General features: G+C 37.5%; 1 protein-coding gene and 1 non-coding gene across 2 annotated transcripts in view; both read right to left on the bottom strand.

Annotated features, from left to right (window-relative positions):
* Positions 1 to 22,689, bottom strand: part of SKAP1 (src kinase associated phosphoprotein 1) — a 255,361-nt gene that overhangs the window by 191,006 nt on the left and 41,666 nt on the right. The window contains exon 3 of the mRNA XM_031469714.2: positions 5,218 to 5,243. Coding sequence (XP_031325574.2) covers positions 5,218 to 5,243 — 26 coding nt within the window. The remainder of the gene's footprint in view (positions 1 to 5,217; positions 5,244 to 22,689) is intronic.
* Positions 2,235 to 2,365, bottom strand: LOC116157998 (small nucleolar RNA SNORA31). The gene has a single exon (XR_004142228.1). It is a non-coding gene; the product is annotated as a small nucleolar RNA SNORA31 (small nucleolar RNA).

Raw genomic sequence — 22,689 nt, 5'->3', positions numbered from 1 at the left:
CTAACCTCTGAAGTGCCTACCAATAAAAATTCTGCACATACATCCTTTAAATGAAAACTTCACAAATATATACATGGTGAGTTACATGGCCCTACACCAGGGGTTCAGCTGGAATGGAAGAATTTTATGTAAAGATACATGAAGTGTACATTATCTAATTTCCATACATGGATTTATTTGCATAGCCCTACTTTGAAACATAAAAATAATACCTGCTATAACTTCACAAAGTGCCTACCAAGTGGCAAGCACTCCTCTGAGTTCATCATCTCATTATAATTCATTACAACTCATAACTGTGAAGTAGATATTATTAGCAAGATTTTGTAGATGAGGAAGTTACTTGCCATAGCTCACAAAGCTTGTAAGTAGACGATCTGGGATTCAGACTGAGGTCTGATTTCAAAGCTCATGCTCTTTCCATCACAAAACATTAAACTTAAAATAAAAACTTAAAAAAAAAAAACCTCACTAGTCTATGTATTTTGTGTCCAAGATACATAAAGTATCTTACGCATTAATGTATTAGGTTTTATAATAGAAATAAAAGAATATAACATTTTTTATTTATCTCAACCTAGATTTTTTCTTCTATCTTTGCGTTATGGAGAATTTTAAACATGTAAAAAAGTAGATAAAACAGTCTAATAAACTCCCATATATAGCTTCAACAAGAGTTAATTTATGATCCATCTCATTTCGTCCACACCCCTACCCCATTTATTTCTCCCTTGTCCGTATTATTTTGAGTAATATGTCAGAAATCTATTACTTTATCTTTAAATACCACAGCATACATCTCTCTAAGATAAGGATTCTTAAAAAAAAATAAACATAATGCTATTGTCACACCTAAAAAATTAACAGATTATTAACATAAAATATCAAGTCAGTGTTCAAATTTCTAATTTTCTCATAATTTTTTAATAGTTTTTTGACTCAGGATGCAAATAAGATCCACATATTAGTTGAAATTCCTTTCAAATCTCTTTTAATCTACAGTTAATGTGGCTTTATGATAACATTTTCTTTATTCACTTTGCTCTAATTGCTTTTGCCAAGATAATTTAATTTGACAAGGGATACAGACTTGGCATTTCAAAATAAGATTTTTAAGATTCATGCAGTAGGAAGTTTCATACTGAAATATATCAAATAATTTTCTCATAAACCCTCTATACCACCCATACTCAAAGAATCTGCAAGCTGGCAAGAAATTTCACTGGCCCATATTTACCACTATCACAAATGTGAGTGACCACTGGACAGAAAAAAAATATGACTTTGTTACATACATTTATAATATTTTCATGGTCTTTCTTAAATTTTTATTTAAATATTGTGTCATTTGTTTTAGACTCTGGGCCAATGGTGGGCAATTTTTCTAATATTCATCAAGACGTTTATTGCAATAAAATTTAAATTACACACATTATGTCTTATAATTGAAATTTTGATTCAACTATAATTGTCAGTATGCTGAATGCCATTAAGTGCTATTGTCACCACATCTAACAGGTAACACTGATACTGTTGTTTAGACACCTGACCAATATCATGTTTTAGAGATCTGATTACTGAAATGATAGAAGTTCCATGGCAAAGATTCCAATGAATTTTCTTGGTAAACTTAAGCGAAAACTTAAGCAGAAAAAAAGTTCTTAAAGTAAACAGGACTTGAATTATCAAAGGATTCTCTATCTTATTAAAAAATAAAAAGCCTTTCCCATGTTTTCCAACTGTATCTGAGCTCATTAAAAGAGCTCTTTCATTTCCGTTCCTTCTACATTAGAGTAATACATTATTTGGATTATGTTTTGTTTTCCCTATGTTTCATTCTTTTTTTAATGAACATCATTCAGGAAGGTGACAGTGGACTAATAAGAAAATTTAAGTGAAAATGTGAGGAAAAGAATTAGCACTAACACTATTATAAACAGAAACTACACTACATCCAGGTACCATGCTAGGGCTCACACATATTATTACTGATCCTTATAACAACTCTGCAGTGAGACAGTAAAATACAGCAATGAAGATACTGGGCTCTGGAACTACTAATGAGCATGAGGTTTCTTACTAGGGTAATGAATGTTCTGAAATTAGATATTGGTGATGCTTGCACAACTTAGTAACTATACTAAAAACCACTGACTTGCATACTTTTTTCCCCTTTGGAGTAGAGCAGGTTTATACTGTTCACAAAATTACACCTGAGTTGCAAAAAATTTTTTCCCTGTCTTCCCTCATTCAATCTGGCCTGTCACAATCAGACAGAAAGCACAAGGACTCTTTTTCTCTTGCGTCTGTAGTGGAAAACTTAGCAGCAGACAGTAACCACCCCAGGCCTGTCAGATAGAGGCATTGCCCTGTACACTTTTAAAGGGTGAATTTTATGACATGTGAATTGTGTCTCAATAAAGCTATTGTTATTTATTTTTCCAAAAAGAGTGAATGCTATGAAATCATACTGTCCGAGCTAGAATCCTTGAGGGGCATGACCTTGAGCAATTCTCTTAACCTCACTGTACCTCAGTATCCACATCTATCAAATAGGTGTATTAACAGTACCTATTTCATAGGGCTATTCTGAGGGTTAAATAAGACTTAGCACAATGTCTGGCACATCCCCATTTTGTAGATAAGGAAGCTAACGTCACAGAAATTAAGCAACTTGCTAAGGTCACATAACCTTTAGTTAAATGGTGTAGGTGGGATTTGAACCCAGGTAGGTCAGACTGTAACATCCACACTCTACCATGCCATGTTTCTTCTCCAGAACAGGGACAAAACTTTCCCTAATACTATTCAACAGTCACTCCTCCACCACATTAAACTTGGGATTGAATAGAATGATTGATAAGAAACACTTTGCTTGCAATCCTTCTCTACGTCTGGGCAGTCCACTCTTCCAAGCATCTTTCTTTAAAGGTTACCTTTTCAGTACATTGTACCAACTCATCACAGACATAACTAGATGTTTAAATGTGTGCTAATAAAGATATTTATAAATAAGAGATCTTTTATAATTAAGGACTATTTTCCTTCTAGGCACCAGACTCTGGTTTAGTTCAAATATCCTGAAGCACACAAGTGTGTACTTAGGCAAATGCACAGTTAATAAAATTCATCCCATCATCTTCCTGCACAGAGGAATCCTGCCATAGATAAAAATGCTAGGAAAGTTTGGGAATATCATTTCTGTCCTTTCTCACTCCCTTCCCAATACTCCCTAGCCTTACAGGGCTTTTAAAATTCTTCTGCCATCTGTTCTTTTTCTAACATATTTCTATTCTTTTCATAAACTTAAATTATCCTATAGTACCTTATATAGACCTGTTACTGCTCCCACCCACTCTACCAGTTTCTGAAGCAATCAGCTAAGATCTGATCAAAAGGGCAAGACAAAAGATACTTCTCCCTCTTCTCCCCACAAAAAAAGTGTCAGGGAGAGGAGCAAAGCTGGGGGTAAGACACATGAATATGGGTTTTTCTATCTGATCTTCACTTACATTTACTTTCAAATGAGCAAAGAATTTGCTACATATATCCAATCATTGTCAAGAAGCAAATACAGTTTTCTGTTCTAAATAAACTCTTTCCAACTGTCCCCTTGGCTGTCCTACCTCTGCCCTCTTTCTGAGAAAGTCTGTGTAGACGTTGCCCTATGCCGGAAGGTAACTGTACTGCCTCTATTACAAGAAGCCGGTAAGATGTGCCTTTTGTCTTTTTAGCCCCACATAGTCTCTTGTGTTAGCTTCCAAAATTATTTTCTCTTCTCAACACATTATTATATCACATCTCTGACACTAATTCTTTATTTCTCCTTTAGGTAATTAATTCTACCCTCACAGTTTCATTCATTTCTGCCAGTTCAAATTCATGTTCTGCCCTCTGTGGATTTTGGTTAACAACTGTTAAACCCTGAACTATAGGGCCATTCCCTGAATACTATATTTCACATTTTGCAAAGCAAACTGCGACATTATTACATATAATTCTTTATTCTCAATCTGTTTTCAGCCATAAGCGTTGTAGGACAGTGAATATACAGTAACACCACATGACGTTATTTAAAATATTATAAATGCTACAACTTTAACTTGGAGGAGTCAAAAAGCTTTAAAATGTAAGATTTTTATTTCTTAAAGTTTGCTTTTAAAGAAAACCTTATATAGACTTGAAATGCCCTAAAACAAAGTATGAGCTAGAAAGATTAAAATTTCAATAAAACTAATATCATTACAACTTGAATTTTTAAAGGTTTTACTGCCCACTGAGACTGGATATACTGACAATATTAAGAGAATAAAAGGAAAAGTTTGCAATTGGTTAAAAAAAGTTATAGAGCAAAATAGTTCATAAAGCTGTTTGCAAGCTTAATCTAAAACTGTGATTTTCTGAGAAAATAAAAACCCCCCATTTATATAAATTAAGATAATTAATATTCAGAATGATGTTTCAGAATTCTCTACCAGAATACCAAACACAAAGAATGCATATACTTTAAAGACATCGCTTCAAACTGAATTCAGAAAAAAATTCCAATTTTGAACCTTTAAAAATATGTTCGATTCCTGCCTTTTTTTTCTTTAATTTTGCACACAGCTGTCTGTTGTACTTTTCAGAATCATGCCAGATGCTGGGTTCATCAAGCAAAAGCAGGGAAACAATGGTTTGAAAGCAATTAGAAGCACTGAGGCTGCAGTGAGGCTCATATTAAAATGTGATAACACTGTTCTAGTGGGAATTTCAACACTACTCCATTTCTGACATTTCTCTGCTGCCAGACAGGCAGGCTGTGTAGAAGAACACTGTGATCGAGGAGGTAACATACCGGAATTTATTTCTGGAGCAAATTAAGGATTAGCTGAGTTGGAGGCCTCCCAAGGTTTTTATGATGGACTCAGCCACCATTTTATTTGAACGGCAGTGGATCCGTTGGCATCTAACAAAGCTCAAGGAATAAAAGCATATTAAAGCTTTGGTTCTATAAAATAATCTAGTCCACTGAGAGAGCAGAGCATCGGAGCCTCTTGTTGCTAAAAAGCAGGGCAGGGGAGCCCAGCAGGGTGAAGGTTAATTAAACACTCCACTGATTTTCCTCAGAAATGGCTAATGCCACTCTATGGTGAAGCTTATTTAGAAGAGATGGAAGTAAACACCACCATCTACACATTTTTACTATAAAATCATAAATTGTCGAAGAGGACTCACCTTGGGGCTGATAATCCCAAAAGTACCTGAAATACAAAGAAAAGAATGGAGATCAGTCAGACTTGTATTTCTCAGTCTTAGTTGGCTTTTGGTAGATACAGTCCAGAAGCTTCCTAAACAGTCAATAAATAGCCAAAGCTACTACCTACTCTAAGAAAAACCAAAGGGTTATCCCTGAGATTTGAAAGATTCTCAAAGGCTTTGAAAGGGACATTTAACTCTGTATCTCCTTTGGTAAGTTTGACTTTAGAGGTGGAAAGGTCCTAAGTGGTTAGCTAGCCATGGTCCAGCATTTCTCATCAGGAGTTCTGCAGGCTTTGAGCATGACAATTTGTTGTGACAACCTGCCCTGTGTATTACAAGACAAATCAGCATCAGTAGTCCTGGGCACAAATACCAGTGGCACCCGCAGTTGTTATGACAACTAAAACACCCGCCCAAAAAACATCCGAAATACCTTCAAGGCCTAAATTCTTAGTTTTATACATGAAGCATGAACAATTGACTCAAGGTCATCTAACATTTAAATGTCCAAGCCAAGTTGGGGCTCTTGCAGTCCACTCTATCATTCCATCTCCTCTTTTATTTTGGGAAATGATTCGCAAAAACAACCCTTAAAGTCTTAAAATTAATGAAATGGCAGTGGTGGAAAGGATCACTTGTAAGTCACTTATTTGAAATCTAAATTGCTTTTTCTTCCCCCCACAGAAACAACGTTATACATGGTGGCTACCCACAAAAAGTCTATCGTACTTTGGATTCCATTTCCTCCTCCCTTCACAGGAACCTTACATTATTCTATATCGATTTCTTCTTGTATATATTCAACCTTTTCCTGTCAATTTGGCCTTTGCCATCAGCATTTATGCTCACACAAAAATAAAGCAAACCCTCCTTCACCCCTTTCATATCCCTCCATCTGCTGTCCTCTTTCCCTTCACATCACAGTGAAATTTTCAAAAACATTGCCTAAACTTTATTTCCTCACCTCCCACTCACTCCTCAACATACTCCAATCTTGCTTACAGTCACCACATGTTAATTCCTGCTATGAACATAGTGACCTCCATGCTGCTAAACAGAAAAAATATTTTTCTAACCTCATCTTGACTTCTCAGGGTATGTATATAAGCGTTTTTTTCTAGGGAAAGAGTCCACAGTGTTTATCAAATTCTTAAAAGGACTCATAGTCCAAAAAAAATTAAGAAAAGGGGAATACATTGGTGATAATGGTGTGTCTTCCAGTACATACTTGATGAAATAAGGTGTGGCTACTTTAGGGAGGAACAGCAACCTGGTGAGTATCTAGGTTATCTCTTGATAAGATAAAAATTCAGAAAATGGAGAAGGAGATCAGTGGGGAGTATGTTGCTACAACAATCCAGAGATTAATTTGTGGGAAATTAGCAGAGTTGAGGAAGAGAAGGTAGAGAAGAAATATTGTGATTGACTTTTCTTTTCTTGTCCCTTCTCTTTCTCAAAACTGTTCTGGGCTGGCAATCAGCTGAAGGAATGTAAGATACTTGGGTTAGAGGGCAAGAAAAGTTTTGGGCAGCTTTGACATCTTCACTGGAAAAGGCGAGAGGAGGAAGGGGTGGGAATTAGCATGATAGGTCAATCTCCACCTAGCAGACAGTGCAGCTTCCCACTGAACCTGGCCACTGTGAGAAGTTTTCCATAAAACTCCTCTCTGTAAAACACAGCGAATCAAGCAAATTATCAAAGGGGTGAGCAATGTTCCATCTTCTGTTCCTATTTTTCCAATTTCTCTTAAGGCATTGCCTTGGCCCCTGATTCCAATCATTATGCAACCTCTGATTCAACAGAAATAGAAATTAAGGCATGAGCATGTACAAATCTGTGTGTGTGTGCGCTCCTCTTTCCAAAATGTTAACGATGGCAACAACAGGAACTCTGCTAGCCAACGTTGTTCTCATTCATTGAAAAATAAGAAAAAAACCCAGAAAACCAGAAAAAAACAAACCTAGCCGTGCCACAGCAGTTAAAATAAAATGTTACTAATGATTTCCACCTCTTCTTTTGTCCGCTCCCCACCCTACAATTCCCACTCCAACTCACACACATATATTCAGTTCTCTTCGCTACCTACTGTAAAGTGCCCTGGCTTCCTGGTTTCTCTTGTTAGTTAAGAAGATGTTGTAAGTTCATACATACTAAGATTATTGCTTCTGCCTATAGTAGCTATACCTGATTACAGAGAAAGAATTAAATATTACAGATAAATTAAATTTAATCCAACAAAGTAGCAGGTCTATTTGTTGAAGTAAAATAGCAGAATCTGCTTTATTCTCGATGATATTGTAATTAAATATTTCTGTCAATAAAAATCATATGTAGATCTTGATGTGTAATGGCATGAAGTGGAATGTTAGCTCCCTTCTTTCTTAGAAGGCATAACACTATCCTGATAACCTATTGCTTTTCCTTCTCTTCTTATTCTAAGTATTAATTACGTAATAACCCTAAAGAAAGTCTGTTAAACACACACACACACACACATACTCCCCCCTCTATCCTACAGCTCACAGAGGATACGTCTAAAAGGCAAGGCCAAAAGGTGAGCAATTTCATCCTTCACTGGAGGGCACCATGGATTATTCTCTGCTGGACACATTTAAGGTCTTGATCTTGTCTTGTTAAATATATCCTATGAATGGCCTTCACCACATTCTCTGGAAAGATGATTCCACACTAGAGAATTACACAATCTTTAGGAGGCATTTAGTCAAATCCTGCCAACATCTTCTAATTCTTATTCTTCACTCTGAAAACAATTATCCGTTAGCCAGAGACTCCAACAAGTCTGAAACTAGAAATTTTAAACCAAAATACAAAGACCACAATAGAAGTATATAGAAGAAAAAGCATGCAAACATACACACAGAGCTCTGTTTATTCTAAAAGCCTCTGAGAATTTCACATAAGGCCTGTGCAGATAGATAACAAACACTTCTTTAATCTTCTCTCTGAAGTTTCAGCTTCAATATGAAAGGGAAGCTATCACTCCTCTGCAATATTCATACTCAACATCATCAGGTCCATGCAAATAATATTTGAAACTGGAAGAAGAGGAGTACAGAATGAGCAGAGAGAAAATGTTGCAACCATATTGATGATGATGATTTTCACATTCAGTCAAAATAAATCCATCTCTACTTGTGGAAGAATAAGACTTCACATTTAGTCTACTCTACAGAATAAAGCCTTGAAAATTTACAGTTATATTACATGCAAGACAAATCTGCTATTTGTGTTTTTAAATTAAAGAAGTTTTAATTGAATTTTAGTTTAGGGAAAGATGCAACAAATAAAACAAGCCCACTGTATGGAGGGAGTCTTTTTTTAAATTTTTTATTAACAGAATTATTTTTTAGAACAGTTTCAGGTTCACAGCAGAACTGAGCAGAAAACACAGAGTCTGCACACAGCCCTCCCCACCCACACATATATACTCCTCTACCCTCAACATCCCTCATCAGTGTGGCACATTTGGTACAATCGATGAACCAATATGGACACATTATTATCAACCAAAGTCCATAGTTCACTCTTGATGTTGTACATTCTACGGGTTTTGACAAATGCATAATGACATGTAGCCACCACTATAGTATCATACAGAATAATTTCATTGCCCCAAAAATCCATATGAAAGGAGTCTTGAAGAGCAACTTCAACTGTAGTAGTAGTAGCAATTAGTTAATGACAATGACAATGCTAAGATTTTTGGAACATATTGTTGGGCACTGTTCTAAGTATCTCTTTTATATTAACTCACTTCCTCCACACTCTAACCCTATTATTATGCCCATTTTATAAATTAGGAAACCAAGGCATCAAGAGGTGAAATAACTTGCCCAAGGTTACACAGCTAGTAAATGAGGCAGACAAGTTTCCAGTCCTAGCAACTAGTTGCAGAACAGGCACTCTAATAAGAAATGAAGGAGGAAAGTCTTGAAAACATCATCTAACTTAAAAACACTCAGAAAAATGGATTATTTCTCTTAAGACATTTTACTGTTATAACAGAATCCAGTCACTCAGTCACCAAATATTTATTGAATGTCTTCTATATGGCAAGTCCTTTGCTCTGGTGTCATGAATAAAATAGTAATTTAAATAGATATGGTCAATTTACAGACATATTTCAGCATCTTTCAAACCGCAATCATGTTGTTCTAGTTTGCCACACAAGATTCAAAGAATACTAGATTTTTCCTAAAAATAAGGCTATTGACTCAATCATTAGGTTGGGGTTTGAGGGTGGGTATCAAATTCTTGACCGTGGAGCTAACAAAAAAAATGGCTATTGAGATTAAAATACTCCAAGCTTTAATCACTCAGCCAGCTAATTGGATAGATCCTGGTGAAGTAGATAAGACAAACAACTGTAACTATCCTCATATTATTGGAAACATCTAGGAAGGAAAAATAAATCCATTTCCTAATTATAATAAAACAACATATTCAGCACTTAACATATGGTAGGTATTGTGCTAAGTATATTTTTACATGTATTATTTTATTTAATCTTCATCAAAATCCTATAAGGTCAGCACTATTATTATCCCCATTTTACAGATGAGGAAACTAAGACTCAGGAAGGTCAAACAAACTGACCAGGATCACAGTTATTAAGTGCCAGAACCAAGATTTGTATGCATCTGTTTGGTTCCAGAGCCCAAGCTCTAAATTTCATATTAACTGCACTTCTATTAACTATAAAATAGAAAACAAATCTACTATGAAGAGAAGGTATAATTGTTTTGTCAGAGAGCCTAGTATCAGGGGGTAGTCAGATCAGAGGTCTTTAATTTGGAGTCCATAACTGAGCTTTGAGAGATTCATAAACTCCCAAAAATTATGGTTAAAAAGCAAAGTACGTTTTCTTTTTCCTTAAAGAAGAGTCCATAAACTTCATCAGGTTTCCAAAAATGTGAGTAACTCTCCCCTTCTAAAATGATAAGACCCTCTGGGTTAGATGAATAGGATTGTAATGGCATTATAAAACTAGCTATGCAGAAAGGGCAGCATCTGTAATGTTATAAATCTAGAACATTTAGATTATTTTTTCTGCAACCAAAAGTATTAAAAGTGTTATTTTATTTGTGACTTATAGAAATTTAAAACACATCATACATTCCCTGCCTTGGTAAACCACCTGTTAAAAAAAAATCAAATCTCTTCTTGATCACTTACAGATGTCCACATCTAAACTTCAGTTTTTGTACCAAAACAGTGGTGCCTTCTAAATGGATAGGCTGTCTGCAATACTCAGTGTCCAGAGACTTCTATTTACCCCTTGACCATCTCTGTTCTCTGGTAACCACTGTTTGCAAACAGACAGCAAAGACTAAAACTGAAGTGTTATCCTGGCATTAGAAATGAAATCTTAGAATTCCAATGACATCTGGTTGAGAAGGGCTTCAATGGCAAGTTAATAAGACCAGGAAAACCCTTGCAATTGACCTTGAGCAGTGAGCCACATGGTAAAGACTGATTTATACCCAAGGAAATGGCTTTTCTGAACAAAGCTAATAGTCTGTACACTGGATATTACCTATAACCTCTTTTTTCACTTGGGATGGTTCACTTGATTTCAAATTCTCTTTCTAGTACCAGTGTTCCGTCTACTACCTTGCAGAAAGAGTGGGCAAGTGGCAAAGGGTAATAGGGCATGACACCCAAGAACAGAAATGGGAAAAGAGCACCATCTGGTGGAAGTCTCAGGTGGAGGCATCAGAGGCCTGGGACCCAGGGGTGGGGTACCAGCCTTAGAAACAGTTGGGAAGGGATGGGAAGATTGCTGGGAATAGTGCCCTTCTAGTCCCAGTTCCTTCAATCCATCAAAAGTATAACACTTAGTGTCTGCCTGCAAGAAGCTTACAATCTAGTCTAAAAGATGCGATATTTACCTATGAAGAGATGTCAATCTAAAAGTAAATAACAAATACTATGGTAATAACAGACAAGCACATAACTCAAGTAACAGAAGGACCCGTCATAAGAAAGTCCTTGGTTCTTTTGAGGGATGTAACATTTCTGTGATCTTAAGTCTACATCCACAAATTTTCTGAACCCACTAGAAGAAGCACAATGCTCTCTTACTTACAAAACATAATGACTACAATTAAACTTTTACTAAATAATAAACAAGCAACATTATCTGATGTTGACAGTATTACTCACGACTAAAAAAAAATGTCTATTCCCAGACAATAAAAAAGAAATAATATAAAATTAATTAATTAATTAAATAAAACTCTATTTACACTAGTGTCTCATGTAACACTATCACTACATGAAATCCCTGCTATGGTCAATCCATTATCCACTCTGGTATTAACAGTAACAAATCCTGGCACTCAGTGATTATGCTCTTTCACTTCAACACTGGAAACCTACATTCTAGTATTTCTTCCCCTGTGTTTTAGCATTAACACTGCAAATTGTGGTTGTGTGGCTACACAACCCCCTATGTGAAACAGACAACCAAATATAACTCAATGAACTACTAAAGAAAAATGCTATCTAGGCATTTTGCAAAATAAAAGACCCTAAATTTCAGGTCAGAATTAAGTTATTTTTTTCTTTCTGTAGACAAAAAAAAGCAACTGAAGGGTTGGTTGGTTTGTTTGCTTGTTCTTAAGGATAGGGAATAATGTCCACTGTGGTCAAATCCAGCAGAAATGTGCAGCCTGGATGAGAGAGAGAGAAGGTGGGAAGCAGTTTGGGAAGCTGCTGGAGAGCAAGAGAAGGGACAAGAGATTTGATAATAGACATGGAGGCAGGTTGGGAATAAAGAGTCAGGAGGAAAGTCAGAGATGTCTTTTGGTTCCAAACTTGTGTAATGAGAGAAAAGGCAGAACTCACATACAAAGAACTCCAGCTGGTTCCCATGCTTCAATCTGTACTATCTTTGGCTCCTGCCCTGCCACTTTTGTCACTGTTGATGCTTAGAACTTAGTTTGTTTCATTTTTTGCTTGCTTCAGGTTAATAACTACTCTAGGTCTATCGAAACTGCTGATTATCTGATTGATGAATAACTGATAACTCTATGACAGTGTGACTGTGGACCATATACTCACTGAATTTTACAGCTTAAAGGCCATTTAATCTACTTTACAGATGAGAAAAACTAAGCATGGAAAGGTTACCTGACTGTACTACAGGAGTTTAAAAGTCCAAATTGCGGAGCTACCACAGTTTATCTTGTGCAGAATCAGGAACAGGTTCAAAAACATGATATTCACATGAAAATTCCTTTGATGTTTTTCTTGTTACGAACATGGTCACTTTATTCACCCGAGAGCAAATGTTACACACACAAAAAAAGTTAGGCTGGACTAGTTCTTAGAGCTCCTCAAGGCAGCGTGGATTTGTGAACATTAACAAGTCTACATACTCTTTATATCTCAAGCTATGAATACTGCATTCATTCTCTCAAACATTAATAAGTCTCCACTATTTGCCAGACACTCCACAAGGGACTGAGAGCATAGAAAGCCTAAACTGTGGGCCATTTTGGCTAGAATAGTGCAAAATTGTGCAAAACTGATGTGATTGGCCCAAACACACACGAAGTAAAAACTGGAGCCAGAAGAACCCAGGTCTGGCTAAGCCCAGAACCTGTCTTACTGCCTGCAGATAAAAGTTGCTGAAGGTAGATCCGATCAGACAGAGGAAGATGCCTAGCAGGGGAGGGTCACAGAGAGGTCAGGCCCAGGATGCAGAGGGAGGCCAGGCAGAAGCCCATCAGAGCAGGCAGCAGAGGCCCAAGGAAGACATGTTTGAGGAGGGGGCAGAGCAGGATTTCTGAGTGGGTTCTAATCTGAAAGTCTTTGTTTTATCTTGTGAAATAGGCTATGATGTTGAGCAAGAGTGAGAGGTAGTAAGGTAAAGACTGCTTAAGATTTGGGGGGGAAGAACACTGAGCAAAATTGGAAAGGTTGCTAGTATGCGGCATTTGAAATAATTGCTAGGTATCATTAAGGGGTCAGCTGAGGTTGTAGACTAAGATTTACTGTCGCAGTAATCCAATTGTGTAATCTTTCTCCTGCACTGATTAGCTGCCCAGGTATAAGATCAGAGAAGGTGGACAGCTGAACTGATGCAAGGTTAGAATTTTTCTAGGCTTGTGAGATGAAAGGATAAGAGAATAAGAGAAGACTAGAGAGGCACACCATGGAACTCAGGCTGGCCAGGGAAGAAACCAATGGCCAAAGACTTGACTATAGTGCCTGTACATATGAAATACTTTAAACAATCAATTAGACTATTCAAAAACAGGAGATATCATTCTTCTTCTCCTCTCTCTCAGGACTATCCTTTGTCCTCAAAGTCCCAAACCTCTCCCACCTCTTCCCTGCTCTTCACTGCTTCAATGGCTGACAGCTCCATCTACCCAACTGAAACTTGAGTCATCCTTTACCCTTTTTCCTATCACTATGTATATCCCATCAATCACCAAGACCTGGAGATTCTACTCCCTTAATATATTTTTAATCCATTTCCTCTCCATCTCTACAGGCAATGAGTTTATTCAAGCCCTCAAAAATGCCTCACTCAGATCAATATAACCATGTCCCAAGTGGTCTACCTGCCACCTTGCTCCTCTCTGACCCATTCTCCGCAGTGCTGATGGGGAAGGAAGTGCAGTGACCACAGAGGCCAAAGGCCCTGCAGACAAGTCTGGGCTGGAGCCCCAGCGCCTTCATCTTCTAGCTGTGGGACTATAGCTGCAGCCTCAGTTTCCTCACCTTTTTAATAGAAATAACAACCAGACCTGCCTCGTATGGTTTTTGGGAGGATTAACTAGGATGATACACACAAAGAACTGAGCATTAGAACTGGCACCTGGAAGTCTTTAATAATTCTCAACTGTTATGTCATTAGCGTCATCATTATTCTAATGACCTAACATGTAAACCCAGTCTTATCATTCCCTGACTTGAAATCCTTCAGTGACTTACCCAACCTGGTCTTCCCACTCTCACATGTCACTGCTCTCACTGCCAGCACACTTTTTCCTTTGCGCCCCTCCCCTAGTGAACCCTTGATGATGGTCCTGTGAGGCTCAGCTTAGGCTCCCCCAGCACATCTGTGGACTCCTTTCAGCAGCACCTGTGTACTGCACTACAAGCTTCTTGTCTTTGTCACTGAGCCCTCAAAGGGCAGTAGTACAGAGCCTGTGTTCAATAAACGCTTGCTAAATAAGTGAAAGGAGATGAGAAGCAGAAGGGCTGTCTGTGTTCAGCATGAGTGGAGCATAAAGTACATTTCAGGGGGCGCTGGAGACAAGGCTGGAGAGGCAGGCCGAAAGCAAGGCTCTCCAAGCAATGCTATGGGGTATGGATTTTATCCCAAATAAGATGGGGAGAGGTACCTTCATTTCTCCTTCAATTATTTATACAAAAGCAAGAGGGAAAAAGGAAGTCAAAGGAAGGGAGGAAAAGAATGATAAAAACAAGTCACCTTTGTTAAATTAAAACCTTCATCCAAGTGAAAAAAACATCCCCCTAAAGACTGGCTTCAAAGACTAACCACAAAATGACCAGGAAAATAAATTTCAAAAGACACAACTGAATACACATCACAGTGGCAAGAATCCAATATATAAATACAATCAATTTGTTTCCTCATTAAAAGCTTTCATGAAGAAAATGACTTAATACAAATGCTAAAGCTACTGACACAAATTAATTGAAAAATAACAATAGAATCCTAATTAAAGACATAATATTATTTTACTCATTCACACTGCACCAAAATCTGAATAAATATATAAAAACAGAATCTAGGAAGTAGGCCTCTACTGGTAACCATTCTAAGAGTTACAATGAATTAATGAAATAAAAAATTAAAAAATAATCCTACTCTTAATGTGTATGGTTTATTCCAGTTAAGAACTGAGATGTATACAGAAATTCAGAAATTATTTAAAAATTATTTCAGTTTTGCCGTCAACTTGACTTTTTTCTTTTTAAAAAATATTTTATTGAAGTATAGTCAGTTTACAATGTTGTGTCAATTTCTGGTGTACAACATAATGCTTCAGTCATATAGGAACATACATATATTCGTTTTCATATTCTTTTTCACCATAATTTACTACAAGATATTGAATAAGGTTCCTTGTGCTATACAGTATAAACTTCTTGTTTATCTATTTTATACATAGTAGTTAGTATCTGTAAATCTTGAACTTCCAATTTACCCCTCCTACCACCTACCCCTCAGTAACCATAAGTCTGTTTTCTAAGTCTGTGAGTCTGTTTCTATTTTTCTAATTGTACAAGATGCTATACTAAAATATCATTCTTTCCCATTTATTTCTTTGTACAATACCTACAGCAGTCATAAGCACTTACATAAGGTACCCAATTATCCAAATCATAAAGTAGGGAACTGACTTTGATCTAAAGGCTAATGACTATGTGACCAGTTCTACTCCTGTATCAATACAGGTCAGGGGTCGCCAGCAATTCAACCACAACAGCCAGTCAATCCCAGGACTTCCCTGACCCATCCTGGGGCCAGAACTTCTGGTTCTGTCCCACTCCAAGGGATTCTGCAGTGTCAGAAATGTCTCCAGATGTTGCCAGGCCCCAAGGAATTATGTAAGACAGCAGGCAAGCATCAGGACAAGGAAAAGACCAAGACTATTTGTTCTGACCGTGTTTCCATCCCTCATCCTAGAAGCTAATCAGGTTGAAATGTCAGCAAAAGCTGGCCCTACGCCTTGCTGGTAAGATTTCCATGTCAGTTATCCCCAGTTACATTGGGGGAGCTTCCTTACCACCCAAACCGACAGCCTACTCACACATCCCAGTCAAGTCTTTCTTCCTTTGTTCCCCTTCACTGTTAAAATTCAGTTTAAAACCAAAGTAGCGACTTACCTAAACAAAAATAGTGTTTTCTAATAAAGATTTTTATATATATTTGACTGATTTTAAGAATCTCCTGGAACCCTTATTGAAACATGATTCCCCAGGGTTCACCTCAGACCTAGTAAATTAGCATGTCCAGAGTAGCAACCTAAAAATCTGTATTTTTAACAAGATCCCCAGGTAATTCACATGATGGAGCAAGTTTGTAAAACACTCTAAAAGACATGAGTAGTTTACAAATGGTTGCCTGTTAAGGGGATTCTAGACTGACAGCTCCCAGTTCAAGTATAGACTGTATTCCAAAATTCATTGCCAGTTGTTTGAACCTTGAAATGCATTTTCCTAATGAAATGAAGTAATGGATAGTGGTAAGTTTTCTGGATCTGTTTCAAAAATCAATTAAATCTTGTTAACTTACCTGAAATATAGTAAATACAATCTTTAATTTACAAACCAATCACATTTCAAAAGTTGAAGCATAAAGTTGGCCATTTTGAATGTATTTTTTTCATTGACATAAAGTTCTGAAAAGTGGTTAGATTATCTGGCTATCCATAAAAGCTTATGAAGCTCATGATGAACCAAAGGCAGCTATGGAATCAAGGATATAAATATGAGCTCAAAGCAAAAGATGCTGGGAAGAAAAAAAGATTTGTCTTCTCTGGGCATAAAGAACAAACATAGGCAACCCCTCTCCCTTTGCAGCCATCTCCTGCCTCCCAGTGGCCTCAGCCAGGTACCAAGGATTCACATGATATCCATAATTCCCCACTAAAGCATCAGCTTACCCATCCCTGTCCCATGCTTTACTCTCCTAAATTACATACCTCTCCCCCCCAAATCCAGTCAAATCTCCTATTTCCATGATTTGGTCCCATCTTACCTTTTCAGTTATATCTCTTATTATTTACTCCTTATACCTAATAAACAGGATCACCCTTTCATTCCCAAACATGGCTAAACTTTTATCTCCTCTGCTTCTTTGCACATGCTATTTTTGTGTACAATGTATCTGACCAAAAAATCCATCCTTTTCAAACCCAAGATCAAGCCATGATGCCATCTCATCCATGAAGGTCTCCCATAGTCCACCAACCAGAGGTGATTTCTTTTTCTGGGATTTCACAGTACAATCTATGGGTACCTCTTTTAAAGCATTAGCCACAATACATGTTGAATTATACTTATTTGTGCATGCTTTTATAGCTTTCCCTTTGGGTTGAAAGTTTCTTGGAAATATTTTTGGGTATCTATAATGTAACACGCTTTATATTAGGCACTTTTATATGCATAAAAACAACCTTACAAGGTGGGTTTATTGTATCATTATTCAGTTTATCCTGCTCAAAAATAAGTTATAGGGGGACTAGAACCTGCCATACTCACCACAAAAATGCTTTGCACATAGTAGAGGCTCAATAAACATTTGTCAAATGAATACAGTGGTGTTACTAACTTGTTATGAAAAACTGAGCCTCAGCAAGAGTGCTGGTAAAACAATCACACTGCCTGGGTTCTAATCCCAATTCCAAAACCTAACAACTGTATAACCTTAAGCAAGTTGACTGCCTCCCTGAGCCTTAGTCTTCTCCTGTGCCGAACAGGGCTTATTATAGTATTCACCTCACACCTGTTGTGAGAATTAAATGAGATAATGTGTGTAGTGCCCTTGACTCTGGGCCTGGCACATGATGACTGTGTGACGAATGTTAGCTGTGACTGTTGCTCTTCCGTGGCAGAGGTAGGAATCTCTGAAGTCCTCATTCTTCCAGGGGAAAAGGATCCTCTGTTAATTTTATAACCCTCAGTGTACCTAGTATTGTGCCCTGCCATAACAGAGGTTCAACAAACTTATTGGCCACTGAATTTCCTCAGCACAATCATCTTAAACAAAAGTTAGAAGGAAATCATTAAATAGGGCTAATGCACATGAATGCACAATCAAAAATCCCTTAACCTTCCAGGAAAGAATTTATATTTTAAAAAAAGACTGTACACCCAAATGAAACTCTGTATGGTGAAACTCCAGGTATGTTACATACACAAATTGAAACCAGACATTTCAGACCGTCTGGAGAAGGTATCTGTGAACAGTGGGCTCCTTTCACAAGTCTGGCCACTCACTGGCCCAAGAACCTCTTGAAAAACAGGGCTATATCTTACATGACACTGTCTTGATCGCCTGGCATCGTGCCCAACAAAGGGTAAACAAGTAGCCAACACGCATTTGTTAAGTAAATTAACTGCTTCCGGTTTGTAATTCTCACCCTGCTTTTAGTTAATTCCATTTCTCTTCATGATCAACATACAAATCAATCATGGCGACTGATGTTTTGAGAAGGAGGAAGTGAATGGTTTACTTAAGTACCCTCACTTTGGAAAACTAGTCCCACAAACACAAATGTTTTACTAAATAGTCACACGGAGTGTAGATAATCCTTTTCTAATGAGGAATTCATCCTGTGTCAGTTCAGTGCAGCTCAGAAAGATAATATCTGAGAGATGGAAGTTGTTCATAGTCAGTGATACTTCATCTAATAAAGACCTTGAGAATAAACTTCCTTTATTAAAAAAAAACATTTTAGAAAAATCATCATAAATTACTCAAAGGACTGCTGTATTTCATATAGTTCAAAAATAATTTTACTTTCATGTATGTGTATATGTGTTTGTGAGCTTAGGCACAGAGTAAAACACCTCCAAATACAGCTGTTTATTTGCACAGAAGTGACCCAAGGCTACAATTAAAGCCTAATTTCCTCTTTCCACATCTCTCCCCACCACCCTCCCACAACACCAACTCCTTTCCCACCTAGAAACAGATATTCTTTGGCTCTTAAATCTCTGCCCCTTTTTAAAACAGGAAAGGCTCTGATATCAGTGACTTAAAATTAAATACATATTCACTGTAAAGAGTTGAAAATACAAATAAATAAAAAGGAGAAATTAAAAATCACTCAAACTACTTGCCAGAGATTACTATCATTAACATTTTTTCACTTACCTGTTTTTTCATTTATAGTATATCTTATCATTCTACATCAATGCACCTTTTTCTATAGCACGAATAATGAATGATTTTTTTTTTTTTAAGTTTGCCCTTTCAACAGAATGGAGGATAAAGGGAAGAGAAAGGAGAAGACAGATTTAGGATGAAGAATCGATAGGCTTGTTGATGGTTTGGGGAGTAAAGGGGAGTCAGGAATGACTCCCAGGACTCTGCCTTGGGAGCCAGGACCTAGTGAAAGCACAAATAGACTTTAGGAATGAGCAGAATATAAAATAGTGAGTTCAGTTCTGGACACTCAATCAGGATTCTTTTGGCTACAAGTAACAGAAAAGCTGACTGGCAGAGGCTTTAACAAGCAGAAGTTTATTTTTCCTTCAAAATAAGAAGTCTGGACACAGATGAATTCAGGGTTGATACAGGGGTGCAACAATGGCATGAAGGACCTAGGCCTCCCTTATTTCTGCTCTAACACCTTAGGGCAGAGTAGTATCTTAAGGTGCTTACTGCATTTCAATATTTTGCTGGTGTCCCAAGCATAAGATTGTCCTGTGAGAGAAGTTTTCTCCTTACATTTCTTTGGGCAAAACTGTATCTTAATGTAAACTCTAGACCAACCACTGGCAAGGCAGAATGGCTTTCAGATCATGAGTCATTCCTGGGCTCAAGGGATTCTGTTGTCTAGGAAGAATGAAGGATGGCTGCTGGGTAGGCATCCAGCAGGGTCTGTCCCAGCTTTGTGAAATTTGAGATATCTATAAGACACCCAAAAGGAGCCATCCAATATGTTGTGGTGCCTTGGAGAGAGAACGGCAGTTGAGCTGTAGAATTGGTAGTCATCATGTACAGAGAAAGCGTGGAGTTATGGGCATGCACGCAATTGCCTACAAAGAATGTGGTGAGGAAAGAGGCAAGACTGAGGGACAGCAGTGAAGAGGGCAGGATAGAAAAATGAGCTCAAGCAAGAGCCTAAACTAAGAGCATAAATGCAAAGAAGAAGGAAAACCAGGAGAGACTGTTATCATAGGGACCGACAGAGATTTTTTGTTTGTTTTTACTTTTTAAGGAAAAGAAAGCTGTCAACAGTGTCACATGCTGCAGAGAGACCAAATAAGACAAAGACTGAACAGTGTCACTTGGATGTGGCAACTGGAGAGTTGCTGGTACTTTGACAAGAGTAACTTGATAGGAGTGGAGACTAGATTACAGAGGACTGAAGAGTGACCAGAGAAGGAAACAGAAATGGCCAGTCTAGGCTTCTATTTCAGGAAGTGTGTCTGTAAAAAAAGAGAGAGATGGGACAGTAGCCAGAGAGGGAATCACTGTGTAGGAGGTAATGTTTTTTGTAGTATTAGGAAAGATGTGAGCATATTTATATGATGAATGAAGAGATGTAATAGGGAAGGAAAAGCTAGATTTAAGAAAGAGAAGGTCTCAGGGTCAGGGAAGGCAGTGATAACAGTGGAATGAAGATGACAACTCAGTCCTCAATAGCATGAGAAAAGACTGAACTCAAAAGATGACAGAAAGACAGAAAATTGTAAAGTCATGTAAACAAATCTCAAAAGAGAAGAGATTTGGGGTAAGACTGAATAATAAAAGTCTCGAAGTGACAGCAAGGATCTTAAAGGATGCCAACAGCACTTCTGGAAAATGAGCAAATTCTATTAAAGATGATCTCAAGCAAAACACTGTCCTGCAGGAGAGCCATGTTTTACTTAGGCAGAGATGGAGAAAAGAAGGTGAGGATATAGAGGAGTTTGATTACAATAGATCGTGGATTCTAGGAAACGCAGAGGAAAGGATTAGAAAAGAAGTCATCAGGAAAGATGAGAGATGGTAGAGACAAAGAACTGCAAAGCTTCATAGGAAGGATGATGACCAAAAGCAGAGGGCTCATGATGGATCACGGCTGGAATGACTGGTACCCATGATCCAACAGAACTCCAACACATCGTCAGTAGTCTTGTAAACTTATATCACAGAATGCTGGAGAAACGTTATCATAGGAGACATTTGAAGAGATGGACACTGTCTTAACAAATGGCTCTGTACCCCCTAATTAATGCTCAGTAAAAAGAAAGCATCCTGTCTCTGGAAAAGAATGTGTGGGGTTGGTTACTGAACAGTAAATTTCCTAAAAAAGAGGGTGTCTTGTTCTCAAGTTAAGCCTCAGACCAGAGAACACATTTATAACAGTTCTTTCCCATTTACTCAACTCACATTATTGAGTTTACACCACATGCCAGTACAATGATAGACTTTTTTTAAATGAACTTAAGACCATCCATACCTTTAAGGAGTTTATAATCTCCACAAATATGTATTCTGAGTTCTAAGAAACTGATTTTAAATGAATTTAAAAGTATGTGGTAGAGTAGTGCTTCTCAAATGTTCATGTGCATACAAACAACCTTGGGATCTTGTTAAAATGCAGATTCTTTTTTCTTTTATTTTACTGAGTTATAGTCAGTTTACAATGTTGTGTCAATTTCCAGTGGAGAGCACAATTTTTCAGTCATACATGAACATACATATATTCATTGTCACATTCTTTTTCACCATGACCTACCACAAAATCTTGTATATATTTCCCTGTGCTATACAATATAAACTTGTTTATCTATTCTATATATACCCGTTAGTATCTACAAATCTCACACTCCCAGTCTGTCCCTTCCTACTCCCCTCCCCCCGGCAACCACAAGTTTGTATTCTATGTCTATGAGTCTGTTTCTGTTTTATATTTAAGTTCATTTGTCTTCTTCTTCTTCTCCTTCTTCTTCTTCTTTTTTTTTTTTAAGATTCCACATATTAGTGATATCATATGGTATTTTTCTTTCTCTTTCTGGCTTATTTCACTAAGAATGACATTCTCTAGGGACATCCATGTTGCTGCAAATGGCATTATGTTGTCATTTTTATGGCTGAATAGTATTCCATTGTATAAACATACCACAACTTCTTTGTCCAGTCATCTGTTGATGGACATTTAGGCTATTTCCATGTCTTGGCTATTGTAAATAGTGCTGCTATGAACGCTGGGGTGCAGGTGTCTTTTTAAAGTAGGGTTCCTTCTGGATATATGCCCAGGAGTGGGATTACTAAGTCATATGGTAAGTCTATTCCTAGTCTTTTGAGGAATCTCCATACTATTTTCCACAGTGGCGGCACCAAACTGCATTCCCACCAGCAGTGTAGGAGGGTTCCCTTTTCTCCATAGCCTCTCTAGCATTTATCACTTGTGGACTTTTGAATGATGGCCATTCTGACTGGTGTGAGGTGATACCTCATTGTAGTGTTGATTTGCATTTCTCTGATAATTAGTGACATTGAGCATTTTTTCAGGTGTGCCTATTGATCTAAAATGCAGATTCTGATTCAGTAGTTCTGACTCAGTGAAGCCTGAGATTCTGCATTTCTAACAACATTCCAGGTGATGTTGATGTTGCTGGTCCATGGACCACACTTGGAGTATTAAGGAGCTAAAGACTCTAGCAAAAAAGATTTCTTGCTTTTCCTTTTTCTGTTTACACTGACCTATAAAGTCCTGA

The sequence above is a fragment of the Camelus dromedarius genome, chromosome 16 (genome assembly GCF_036321535.1).
Source record: "Camelus dromedarius isolate mCamDro1 chromosome 16, mCamDro1.pat, whole genome shotgun sequence".
In the NCBI taxonomy this organism is placed as follows: domain Eukaryota; kingdom Metazoa; phylum Chordata; class Mammalia; order Artiodactyla; family Camelidae; genus Camelus; species Camelus dromedarius.
Note: the sequence above shows the minus strand (reverse complement) of the source record. Positions and strands in the feature narration are given on the sequence as shown.